At 40.8% G+C, this 14,235-nt stretch overlaps 1 protein-coding gene across 1 annotated transcript in view; it reads right to left on the bottom strand.

The window, feature by feature from the left end:
• The window catches only part of LOC112215143 (receptor-type tyrosine-protein phosphatase N2-like), a 268,831-nt gene that overhangs the window by 37,893 nt on the left and 216,703 nt on the right, over nucleotides 1–14,235 (bottom strand). Inside the window, exon 12 of the mRNA XM_024374097.2 lies at nucleotides 3,224–3,439. Within this exon, the coding sequence (XP_024229865.2) occupies nucleotides 3,224–3,439 (216 nt within the window). The remainder of the gene's footprint in view (nucleotides 1–3,223; nucleotides 3,440–14,235) is intronic.

The following is a 14,235-nucleotide window of genomic DNA, read 5'->3' as shown; positions in this document are numbered from 1 at the left end:
CCATTAGGGATTCAGAGCCTGAGCGTTATCTAGCCAGCCACTCATCTTCCCACATATAAAAAAGGAGAGAAAAGAGAAGAGAAAAAAACACCTCATTGTTTGAAGGGTGCAATCTTACAGGACCCAAACCCCCTCTCTCCCCCTTCTTCCTCCCCTACTCCCGATAGTGTCAGTCTTATGTGGAGCTGGAGATTTCTCCATTATATTCACAGTAATCTGTGAGGCCCATCGTGTTTGGTGTGTGGCCTGCACCAGTCAGACCCACAGACGGATCTTCAACCTCAATTAAATAACCAGAGTTGGATCCCAAATGGCAACCTATTCCCTATGAAGTGCACTTCTTTGACCAGGGCCCATAACAGCAAGCCAGAAGAGCAGAAGGCAGTGTCTTCTGAAAGCAACACATAGCTACTAGTCTATCTCATGATCTATCATTGAGATATTTCCCTCCCGGTATCAGCACCTAAGCCCTGGTCTAGGATCAGCTTTCCCTACGTCTAACCTTAATCATCATAACCATGAGAATCTGCCCCGGGCCACGGCCTTAGGGAACTTTCCACGTCCACTTTATAATTAATCCAGTATCTCTAATCTACACCTTTACAGAGTCAAGGGTTGCGTCTCAAATGGCACTCTATTTCCTACATAGGCCTAAATAGAGAATAGGGTGTCATTTGGGACGCAAGCCCTGTTTCTTTTCAACAAGGGAACACAAATTGTAATCCAGCTAAAACTATAGCCAGATTACTCTGAAAAATGTACTACTGTGCTTGCTAGTGTTGCATCATTTAGTTAACTTTGCCAAAATGTCCAATTTTTCCTGAAATCCCGGTTGGAATAGGAAGGAGGAGGGAATGAGCAGGAAATCAGTGAAGCCTCCAACAGGGATTTCTGGGAAAACCTGGTAATTTTGGGGAAAGTTACCGGAATTGTGCAACCCTTATACTTGCTATACCCTAGAGCTATATCTGTAACCATGAAATATGTCATACACACATGGATGCCAGACGTTCTCATTTCTTCAAATTCAATGTTAAAGCAAATAACAACAACAAAAAAGGACAGTATAGAGTTGAGATCGATTGCTACACCACTTAACTGGCAATACCTGCCTTAACAGTTGACACGCTACATTCATATAGCAATTCATCTGTTCTTCTAGTAAACATGATAGGCTCCAACAACACCTATTTTATTGTAAAAATAAATACGTATATATTGTAAATATTGCAAAAGTCCATTAAACCAACAAAATAAAAGAACATTGAAGAAACAGGGGCCTGAATGAACGGTTACAGGACAAAACCTTTCTCTGCTTTCTTTAATGATTGTCCCTCTTTAGTGTGTACAATCGGGAAAGGCGACACTGTGGAAAGCTGATTAAATATTGAGCATGTGAATGTGATGGGTGGATGTGCACTGAGTGCCCATGCTGAGCACAGCTGAGCCCAGGACAAAATCAATACGAGCCAGCCACCCACCCACCCACCCAGTCAGCCAGCCAGCCAGCCACCCAGTCAGCCAGCCAGCCAGCCAGCCAGCCAGCCAGCCAGCCAGCCAGCCAGCCAGCCAGCCAGCCGTTGGTCCTGGAGGAATGGAAGGAATAGGTCATACAATGAACCCTGCTGAAAAGGCTCTCCCCTAGTCACAGGTCATAGCCAATACAACCTTCAATGGAATATCAAGGCTTTGTCTGGAGTTTAGACCTCTGGATACATTTGACTAGCCTTGTTACCTCTTAAGCCTACCCCCTACTTTTTCGAACATTCTGTTAAAAATCGCGCAACATTTTGGCGTCCTGCTACTCATGCCAGGAATATAGTATATGCATATGATTAGTATGTGTGGATAGAAAACACTCTCACGTTTCTAAAACTGGTTAAATCACCGCTGTGACTATAACAGAGCGTCTGTTTCATCGAAAAGCGCAGGAAAATCTGATCACTGAAAGTGGAAAAAAATATCCATGCGCCACTTCAACCCATTGTTAAAGGTGAACCGTATTAAATGAGGCCGAGGTTGCAGTACCTACAGCTTCAGGATGTCTAGAGTCTTCTCATTTGCTTCGGATTTGATTCTTGGTAGAACCGACCCAAGGGAACCGATTCCCTCCGACCTCCAACTTGATGTATTGGTTGAGTTTTTCCCGGACATTTTTTCCAGACGACCACCTATCGAATTTACATCGCCTCCTGATGATTTTTATCGCTTATTAACGTGTACTAATACCTAAAGTTGCATTAGAAAAGTATTTCGAAGTGTTTTGTGAAAGTTTATCGTCGACTTTTTAACTTTTAAAAAATGACGTTACGTTATGAAACGCTATTTTTTTCTGTTTATCACACAGTCTTCATAGATCGATATCTAGGCTATATATGGACTGATTTAATCGAAAAAAAGACCCAGTATTGATTATGGGACATCAAGGAGTGCCAACAAAGAAGATGGTCAAAGGTAATGAATGTTTTATATTTTATTGTGCGGTTTGTGTAGCGCCGACTATGCTAATTATTTTGTTTACATCCCCTACGGGTCTTTTGGGGTGTTACATGCTATCAGATAATAGCTTCTCATGCTTTCGCCGAAAAGCATTTTAAAAATCTGACTTGGTGCCTGGATTCACAACGAGTGTAGCTTTAATTCAATACCCTGCATGTGTATTTTAATGAACGTTTGCGTTTTAACTAATACTATTAGCGTTTAGCGTAGCGCATTTGCATTTCCAGAGCTCTAGTTGGGACGTCTGCGTCTCAAGTAGGAGCAAGAGGTTTTAAACCAGCCTGAGTGCAACGGTCAGTCTGGTTTCACAAGGCTAACATTTGACTTGGATGGTAAAAAAGCAATGGGTTATTCTATTTCTATTTTAAATAACAACCAAATCACAAATTACATTTCTCCATAATACAAAATCAAATGATGGGTAATCTTGCAATTAGGTTACAAAAACGTTACATACTTTACATTCTATTGATAACCACACTTAAATCACAACCTAGCTCTTATCATGAACAAAGAGACATTTTACAAACAACTGTTACAAATGTGACAAAATCAACCCGATATTCCCTTCAAATCAAGTAATTCAAAACACAACGACTACGTGCCACTGCAGACCAATCAGAATAAGGCTAGCGTCAGGGACCGGGACCAGAGTGCATTCTCTACCAACAGAGCACACAGCGGCTGCACTGTGATAGGCTGACGCAAAGGAGGCTCCTCTCACCTGATAGGTTGCGGTTGCATCAGCGCTGGTGTCAGTCCCCAGGCTGGCTAGTTTCTCCTTCAGTTGGAGGTGGGAGCGGTGGCGCAGGCAGAAGAGCCAGCCAGACACTGCCAGCGCCCCCATGATCAGGACCATGGAGATGATGGTCAAGACCATGAACTGACCAGACTCCAGATGACTCTCCTTGACCACTGGGATCTGTCTCAAGCTGCCCTTCTGGGAAGAGAGAGAGAGAGAAAAGGGGATGATTAAATGCCCTACACATCTGCACGCACACACATACAGATGTTAAACGTAAAGTGCTTTGAGGTTTAAAAAGGCTTCTGGAATGTGTCATTTTCACCTAGAAATGTCAAACTTGATTTTCCCATACAAACAATGTATCAACCCCTACAAAAATGTCCATGAATTATAATCCACATAATAATTCAAGTTTCCTGTTGCCGCATAATTATTTCCCTGCTGTAGCAAATTGGATCAAATTAAGATCCTACATCAGTGACAAAATTTACAAACAAGGAAATGGACATAAATCTGGCAGCAAAAGGAAAAGCTTAACCTCCATATTAGAAAAGACTTGGGATTTCTGTCATTTGTCTTACAGAAGTACAGATGCAAATTCACACAGTATTTCCCTCCCGGTCTATCCCACCCACGCCCACTCATCCTCACTTAACTTCCTGCCCACCCCACTCATTACTTTACAATAATAGTAGTTTTTATAATGTGCATTCAAACTCCCTCAAGCTCTATTCTCTCTCCTGTCCAGCCCACAAACTGGCTGCTCTATAGTCATTTAGGCCCATTTTGTCCTGGCATGGGGAGACCTGCCATTGTGCAGCTACAGGAGGTTTGGACAGTACAATATTTCCCTAATAGCCTTCCAGCCTTGAGTTTGGCTGAATTGAGGCCTTGGCCCAGGCCCCTGATCTAATGGCTAGGAGCGCCTGAAAGTGGGATCTTAGATTGTGTGTACCCAGCAGAAGCCCACTAGAATGGGCCTTTCAGAGATGTTGTTAACCACCTCCCCGGTGGTCAGATCTAAGCCCAAGAGAATAGCTTGCTATTGTCATGGTATTGTCTCACAGGTCCCTGTATGGCTGCCTTGCTGGGTCTCAGTAAGTGCATGGACCCCTGGGAAGGTTTTAGCACTTTTTAATAGAATATGAACCCAGATGCACTGCAGAGACTTTGGACGAGCGGCCCAACTCCATCAAGTATCCTGTCTACCTTGATCTAGTCAATGCACTCAAATTTCCAACAATCAGAATTAAAGAGGGGTTTTCAACTTCAATCAAATCAAAAGCACAAAACAATCATCAACCGCTGAAACATGGTACTTAGTCCTAGGGGGCAAAAGGGTAAGGTACACATTTAGCAGCATCTATAATTTGTATCAGAAAATAAATACATTCATAATTACAACGCATGAACACCTTAACCTTTGGTGACTTTATGGATGCTGAGGGCTTTGCTTATATGCTCACACGGATTACCATGCAGATCTGATGAGTGTGTGTGTGTGTGTGTATGGACATATTTAACTATTCTTGTGGGGACCAGAAGACCGCACAAGAATAGTAAAAGAACAAAAATTTGACCAACTGGGGACATTTTGTTAGTCCCCACGAGGTCAAATGCTATTTCTAGGGAGGTTAAGGTTAGAATTAGTGTTAGAATTACGTTAAGGGTTACGGTTAGGAGCTAGGGATAGTTTTAGGGTTAGGGTTAGGATCTTTGGTTAGGTTTAGGGTAAGGTTTAAGGTTAGGTTTTTGGGTTAAGGTTAGGGTTAAGGTTAGGGTAAGTGTACGGGCTAGGGTTAGGGTTAGGGAAAATAGGATTTTGAATGGGACTGAATTGTGAGTCCCCACAAGGTTAGCTGTGTATGTGTGTGTGTGTTTCTGTTGATTACAATGGACGTAACTCTGAAATACAGCTTCAATCAACAGTCAAATGGATTTGAAACCAATAGAGAGGTCTAAAACAAGTCCTTTAATAAACCGCAGAGAACATACAGTGAAACAAAGCTTTGGCTACCTCTGAGCCATTACATCAATGCTATCCTTTGACAGATTGAATATGAGGGAAATTATTAAATATGATAGATAAGGATAAATGTAAGCTGTATTGTTGAGGCTTGGTATGTGCATATGAAACTGTAGGAAGGTAGATTTAGTCTACTACAGCAGCCCTTGCACCCCTTGTCTGTCTGTCTCTCTCTCTCTCTCTTTCTCTCTCTCTCTCTCTCTCTCTCTCTCTCTCCACCAGCTTAACACTTCTAAGCAAGCCACATGAAAAGGGACTCCATGAAAATAATTGTTCTTAGTTTACATGACAGTAAATCATCAGTTTGAATTCAATTAACATGAAAATATATTGTGACATGTCAAGTGTTTATTTCATGTTTGCTCTGCTAAATGTTGGGGAGAAAAATCACAGATTGTGCTTTTATGGTATAAAAATATGTTATGCCATAATTACAACAATATTATACTGTGCTATAGTCAAAATATTATTCTGGTATATAACTTCAAATTATATAAAACCGCTATAATGACAACATGCAGTGACTAAAATATATTTTGTAGGAAGTTGTTAATTGATCCTAGCAAAAAAATGCAGATTTAAATCATCTTCACACCCCTCAATATGTTCTTTCCAGATGTATCTAAGAGGATAAAGATAACAAACGAAGAGCATATTCTCTTGAGGGAAAGAGAGAGAGGACTCCCTTTTTACGCCAGACAGGGGTTTTTGTTAATTAGCGTGAATGGAGAAACGTAAACAGAGGTTGTCAACTAAGAAGGGGAGAAAAAAAACATTTAAACAACCAAACAACCATTTAAAAAAGTATAAACAAACAAACCACATTGATTTGTTTGCAGATCATCATTCCCATGTAGGTTATAAATATTAACGTGTATAAACATTATAAAATCAGACTATGATTATTGACAGGTGTAATTGAGCTTCCGGGTGGCGCAGCGGTCTAAGGCATTGTGTCTCAGTACAAGAACGGTCACTGCAGTGCCTGGTTCGAATCCAGACTGCATGACATCCGGCCATGATTGGGAGTCCCATAGGGCAGCGCACAATTGGCCCAGCGTCGTGCGTGTTTGGCAGGGGTAGGCAGTCATTGTAAATGCGCCTGTGTTCTTAACTGACTTGCCTAGTTAATAAAGCTTAACATTTAGATTAATTAACGTGTGCAATTATGAATAACACTCTTAAGGAAATCTCTTATATTCTTATATACTGCCAGAATCAGAATTATTATTATTATTTTTAATTCACCTTGACTTGCTTATCACCTTGAATGAAAACAGTCTACTTGAAATGTTCTTGCAACGGAACAGGATGCTCAGTGAAGTTTTTACACTCACTTATTTTCTCTCTCTCGGTCTCTCTCTCTCTCTCTCGGATTAGTAGACCTAGTTGAAGACAAAGGGCAGATGGATTTCGGTAGCTCTGGCTTATTCAAATGACTGAGATAAAGGTCACAGGCCTGTGATCACTTATTCCATAAATTTCAGCCATTTTACAGTCTGATTAATTCAAATCAAACAATAATTTCACATTTTGCAATATACAAGTATTCCTCAATTAAAAGTTATACAAAAGTGTTAATGCAGTTAATAAGAACCTTTGCCAAAGTAAATCCATGCGGCTTTTCATTTTTTATTATAAATAATTGCTTTGCCAATCAACTGTAATTTTAAAAAAGAAGCCTATATTCCTATCTCAAATCAATTTCGGTCTGTAGACAATAAACCAACCGAATTAATGCTTAGAAATAGCAAAGGTCGTAAAGAAATATCCTCAAACTTTTTATGCAAAATTAACTTAAAGGTAACAACTCGCAAATGGAAGACAATGATCTTCTCAAAAACTCAATGTGCCTAGTTCATCAATTAATGCCATTTGGTATTCAGGGATGAAAACTTTGTATCTTCCCTATACAGATGTGACGATTGGACACTTCCCGCTCTGCTGCTGTAAAGCAAACATATTTTCTAGATTTCCAACACCTGTTAGCTTATAACTTAAAATAGGCCTAAAACACTTTAGCCTACTACCGCACTAATCATCCTCGTCTAAATTTGAACTATTTATGTTGTTGTTAGATTTCTTTCCCGACACTATAGCATCTTTCGGGTAACTGGAGCATCGACAGACTGACGAAATGAGGCAACTCACGCAAGCATTGCAAATCAATTGAAATGCAATCAATTACAGAAACAAAAGCAGCGGTCAAAATATGAATTTAAAAAAAAGATATATAATCTAATTCCACATAAAACTGATAGCCTAGCCTATACATGCCTTCCAGACAAGTGTGCAACGTGCACGTCTTTCCCCGCTGCAGTAGACTAGTTGTAGCAGCACCAGCCAAAATGTAACACAAGCTGGAAAATAATTACCAAAATCCATGTTGATCCGCAAATCAGATGGTTTGCAATACATAGGAAATATGTGTTGTATTCCAGAGAGCAGGTGCAACTACCGCAGCTCCAGTGTGGCCGGCGCACAACCAGCCTCCCACTCAAACCTCTCCTCCCCAAAAGTTACCAGTGTCCGGTGCGCCTCCCTCGTCAACAAAAGACTGCAGCTACCAATGCTCACGCACGAAGATTGAGAAGAAAAATAAAATAACGACGAGGAGAACGAACGAACGAGGTGATACGCACGCCTGAGCCTCGCAATAATCTGCAGATGCCTATAGTGGGTCCTTTCAGCGCCTCTGTGCCCAATGGAAAGAAGGGGAGAGGGGTTGGGTTTTTTGAGATCATATATGGTTGAGACACTCCTTTTATTCAGCCCTTAGGAGTCCCTGTCTGTTGCACATGTCATAGCCACTGGTTGCTATAGCGATGCCTCCACATGTTGTCGACAGTGAATGCTCAAGGAGGGATGCTTGCCTAATAGGCTTGTGGGCTGAGGGGGGACATGAATGGACATTGGGTGAGCCAGTCATTTGTTAAGCTACTTGGGGTTTCTGTGTTCTGTGTGAATTGCTGTTTTCTCGCGCTCTCCACCCTTTCCCCCTATCACTCCTAAATACAGTAGCCTATAATAATACAGTAGGCTAATAGCCAGAATTAATGCATGCATTACAGAAAGAGGGGATGGGGTGTCCATCAGTAGTGACTGTATAACCTTTTACCAGTTAAATTACTAGAGAGTCTAGTTCCATAATGGTAATGGTATGAAAATGGCAGCCATCTTAGTCAGGGAAAAATCTAAACCAGTCTAATTGGAATGAATGACAGTAGAGGCATAACTGATGCATTTCCTGCTTTTACGTATACAGGTAAGGCATGTGATGTACCAGAAATTGTGTAATGGAATTATAGTCAACCTGAAATATTGTCATATAATTATAAATACAGTTTATATGGGTTTGATACCATTTTTCTTTCAAGCCTCTAAAATATATGTAAATAGACCATAGGTCTACATGTCACAGATTTTGTTTTCTTGGAAAGCTGTGAGTACTATTATATGATACAATATCAGTCCTTGTTGCATTTACAACTTGTCTAAGCTTTATCATCAACTGATTTGAGCCAGTGTATGTATGGCTGTGGATTTACTGCATTGTTTAAATGAAATGTTGGCATATTGGCAGTTCATTTGAAAAAATGTATGGAATCATTCCTCTAAATCTGTCTGGCTATCTAAATTCTTCACATTCATTGTTTTACACAATATCTTATCACAGCACTGGCAAACCATAGTTGACCACCTCCCTGACCAACATGAGTGACCTTTGGACCACCATAAGAAGGTTTACACCTATTCTAGTATTCTAATTTGTAATAACAGCATAGACTGAACAACAAGTTCAGTGAAGACCTATCTGAGCGAAACATATGAGCTGATAGCCTATATAAGTAAATGCTAATCTATGAAGAAAAACATAGAAAGAAATCAGTTTGACAAAATCCCACTAAAACTCCTAATTAGTTATTTAGCGGACAAATTACCCTGCGGAGAGCTACAGGGAAAGGAGGACGATTATGGAGAGAGGAGAGAGAAAAGGAGGGAGAAAGGGAAGGGGGCGGTGAGGTAGGGGGGTCCTGTCAAATGCAGATGACGAGTCTTTGGGGAGGTCTCCAGTTTATTTTTTCTATTCAGAGCACACCCCCTCTTCTCCATTGTCCCTGTGTGTGACAGCTGGAGTTGTCAGTGTGAACAGGGGGACATAAAAAACAGGCTCTGTCCTCCACTATACTATCCTACACCAGGAGTGTAGATTCAGAATTCAGCCAGTGCATTGGCCCCCACTGAGCTGCAGCTGAGGGGTGATTCACAGGAGTCCTATAATTTCACAGACTACATGTCAAACAGGACCTACTTCAAATGACTAGAGTCTACGTTATCACTAACAAATTGCTGCAAAACTTTCACATTTAACTACTGTAGTTCTATATTACAGTACAGTGCTGTAAAGAGCAATGTATTATGGGGGCTCCGCTACACTTCTGTAAAATTACATTAATTGCTGTAGTACTATATTACCTGATTTGCTATATATTTACCGCATCATACTGTAAACTATTGTGCATTGTGGAAAAATGTTGTGGGAGAGGAACAAATAGCTGGCTCAATTAAGATATTTTAAGGCGTGACTAAGAGGCTATATTTGTTACACCCAGTAGTGAGAATGCTGTACCCCACAGAATACAGTATCATACAATTGTTAAAAAAAAAATATTTGTCCTGTAAATCTACAATAACTTACTGTCTGCCAGTAATTTACTGTAATTAAGTACCACCCCCACAGAATACAGTATGATTCTGTACATTTGGAGTACCAAAAACCTTTTGTGGTGCATGGTATTTTTGTGGCTCATTAATAAATCTTGAGGTGTGCCTTGTAAGACGCTATACTTGTTGCACCCGTAAGTGAGAGAGCTGTACCAATTTACGTGATATATGGTAGTGCCCCAAAAATTTAACCTATATCGGGAAAGATCAGAGTCACAGCGGGTCTTAAACCTCTAATGGTTGAATATTAAACCGTTTCCTTTTGATCTGTTTTTCCCTGTAATCACAGTCAGTTTGGACGCATTCGTTTAGGCCTCTAGAAGTGTGAAGGATATAAAACACCAAATATTCATAAATATTCTGTAATATACACATACCTAGCAGCCAACCTGCTTGCACGAATCCCATGTGATTACGGTAAACTACCAACATGATTACAGTGGCATTAACTTTCTTACAGTATAGTAGGCACATTTTACAGTATTGCACTATAGCATTGCTCTGCATTTTACAGCAACTCACAGAAAGCTGGTGGCAAGTTACTGTGAATATTACAATAACATATGTTGCACTAGCCAGAGATCCATTCAAAAGGTATCAGGTAACAAATAAAGCATTTCTTTTGACCAATGTATAATTAACAACAACAACAACATTCCCAGTAATGGTTACAAAAACGTTTTACTCGCTATGACTGTGATATGTTTTTTTATTAACCTTAAATTACATGCACTGACTGAAAGTCGCTCTGGACAAGAGCGTCTGCTAAAACTACCAACATTTAAATGAGCATTTGCAAAGTACACTGCTGGTGATTATTCTAATGAGTTCTGCCCTCAAACTGTTTGTATTTTGATTTTTAAAAAAGTGGCCTTATTTGGGGGCGGAGGTCATTAGAATAATACCCAGCAGTGTGCTTTGCAAATTGTTCATTTTTACATTTAAATTTGGTCATTTAGCAGACGCTCTTGTCCAGGGCGACTTTCAGTCAGTGCAAACTAAGGTAAACAAGAATATACCACAGTTATTGCAAGTACAAAGATGATGTTACCGAGAATGTTGTAGTTAAGTATGCTACTTGCAAGTATTCACTGAGCATACAACACATCAGGAACACCCAATCCAGCAGTGTTGTGGCGCGACACTAACTGATTTGCCTGGCACGTACTACCAAATCCCGTTCAAAGGCACACAAATATTTTGTCTTGCCCATTCACTCTCTGAATGACACACATACCCAATACATGTCTCAAGGTTTAAAAATCCTTCTTTAACCGGTATCCTCTCCTTCATCTACATTGATTGAAGTGGATTTAGCAAGTGACATCAATTAGGGATCAAACTCTAGCTTTCACCTGGATTCGCCAGGTCAATTTATTATTTTTGTGTTCGAAAATACAAAATGCATGAATTCTAATTAAACTGTTACACAATAGGTTACATGAATTGTAGTTCAGGCCAGTGAAATACAAATAAAAAAACTGGTATTGACAGTATTGACATGTAATAGAAATACTGCCGTCGTTGGCACTAGCTGACTGCACTGTAAATCTGCAACAGTTCACCAATCACTGTTCACCAATCTTCCAGTAATGTCCTGTACATTCGAAAAATATAGCATGTTACTGTATTCAGGTGTTCCAATAATATGCTGTAAATTTGTGTTACAGTAAAAGTCCTGTAAATCTACTGGCTTCTGTTTCACCAGTAATTTACTGCAAACTTACAGTAACCTATTGGCTACTATGATGCAGGTAACTTACTGTACAAATTGGCTCATGTCAAATTCTCCTCAAAACATGTATTACTAGTTCATATGGTCTATATATTGGGCTTAACTATTGGGATTGCCTTACAAATGCATGATATATAATTCCTAACTCATTTGGCAACATATCTAGTAATCATGTATAATGTATTTTGTAGACTAAATTAAAAAACACTTTTAAGTATACCAACATAACTTCAAATTGACTTTGGCCCTGCAACTGTTTTGTCTCTGGCTACATGCTCAGAAATAAAAGTTTAGATTTGTTCCTTAAAGGGTACAACCGCTTGTCACTAGGGTGGCACCCTGTAAGGTCCTTATTTGTACTTTTAGTTATAGGTAAATGAAAGTACCCCGGCTCATACCTCAGATAGTACCTTTCTCCACAGGTACAAAAGCATGCTTTTTGCCTTTATATACACTGCTCAAAAAAATAAAGGGAACACTAAAATAATACATCCTAGATCTGAATGAATGAAATATTCTTATTAAATACTTTTTTCTTTACATAGTTGAATGTGCTGACAAAATCACACAAAAATTATCAATGGAAATCAAATTTATCAACCCATGGAGGTCTGGATTTGGAGTCACACTCAAAATTAAAGTGGAAAACCACACTACAGGCTGATCCAACTTTGATGTAATGTCCTTAAAACAAGTCAAAATGAGGCTCAGTAGTGTGTGTGGCCTCCACGTGCCTGTATGACCTCCCTACAACGCCTGGGCATGCTCCTGATGACCTGGACTAAAGCATCCGCCAACTCCTGGACAGTCTGTGGTGCAACGTGGCGTTGGTGGAGACATGATGTCCCAGATGTGCTCAATTCGATTCAGGTCTGGGGAATGGGCGGGCCAATCCATAGGATCAATGCCTTCCTCTTGCAGGAACTGCTGACACACTCCAGCCACATGAGGTCTAGCATTGTCTTGCATTAGGAGGAACCCAGGGCCAACCGCACCAGCAAATGGTCTCACAAGGGGTCTGAGGATCTCATCTCGGTACCTAATGGCAGTCAGGCTACCTCTGGCGAGCACATGGAGGTGTGCGGCCCCCCAAAGAAATGCCACCCCACACCATGGCGTGGAACGTTCTCCACGGCGTCTCCAGACTCTGTCACGTCTGTCACATGCTCAGTGTGAACCTGCTTTCATCTGTGAAGAGCACAGGGCACCAGTGGCGAATTTGCCAATCTTGGTGTTCTGTGGCAAATGCCAAACGTCCTGCATGGTGTTGGGCTGTAAGCACAACCCCCACCTGTGGACGTCGGGCCCTCATACCACCCTCACTGTTTGAGCAGAAACATGCACATTTGTGGCCTGCTGGAGGTCATTTTGCAGGGCTCTGGCAGTGCTCCTCCTGCTCCTCCTTGCACAAAGGCGGAGGTAGCGGTCCTGCTGCTGGGTTGTTGCCCTCCTATGGCCTCCTCCACGTCTCCTGATGTACTGGCCTGTCTCCTGGTAGCGCCTCCATGCTCTGGACACTACACTGACAGACACAGCAAACCTTCTTGCCACAGCTCGCATTGATGTGCCATCCTGGATGAGCTGCACTACCTGAGCCACTTGTGTGGGTTGTAGACTCCGTCTCATGCTACCACTAGAGTGAAAGCACTGCCAGTATTCAAAAGTGACCAAAACATCAGCCAGGAAGCATAGGAACTGAGAAGTGGTCTGTGGTCCCCACCTGCAGAACCACTCCTTTATTGGGGGTGTCTTGCTAATTGCCTATAATTTCCACCTGTTGTCTATTCCATTTGCACAACAGCATGTGAAATTTATTGTCAATCAGTGTTGCTTCCTAAGTGGACAGTTTGATTTCACAGAAGTGTGATTGACTTGGAGTTACAATGTGTTGTTTAAGTGTTCCCTTTATTTTTTTGAGCAGTGTACTTAGTACCACCACAGTGACAAATCCATTTTTTCCTTGTAAGTGGAAAAATGTTTTAAGATGGCACCGACAGAGATGGTCGCCTCGTTTCAAGGCCTTAGGAAACTATGCAATAATTAGTTATTTATATATGATTTATTTCATGTTATTACATACAGTCGGGAAGAACTATTGAATATAGGAGTGACGTCAATTTACCAGCATACCTTTGTTTGAACCTCCACCTTGGACATTAGATCTAATCCCAGAGTCTGACCGTGTTAGAGCCGATTTGGACATATTTGTATAAAAGACTGAACATATGGAGCTCCATGTACATTTGTGTAAATATATTAAATATGAATGTATATGATGAAATATTAGGTACGTACCTTTTATGATTTATATTTACCTGATTGAGATATATTCATTTGTTAGTGTAATTCAGTTTTTGCCCCCCCTCTTGCCTATTCAATGTATTGTGGTAAGTGTGTTAGGATAAAGGCAGGAAGTTGGGCCTTCGGGGAGGGAGTCCTTGCTAGATGCGGGAGCGGTATAGTTTTTTGACCGTACAGACATACATACAGGTCATAATATGTATT

This window comes from Oncorhynchus tshawytscha, linkage group LG16 (assembly GCF_018296145.1).
Source record: "Oncorhynchus tshawytscha isolate Ot180627B linkage group LG16, Otsh_v2.0, whole genome shotgun sequence".
NCBI lineage: Eukaryota > Metazoa > Chordata > Actinopteri > Salmoniformes > Salmonidae > Oncorhynchus > Oncorhynchus tshawytscha.
Note: the sequence above shows the minus strand (reverse complement) of the source record. Positions and strands in the feature narration are given on the sequence as shown.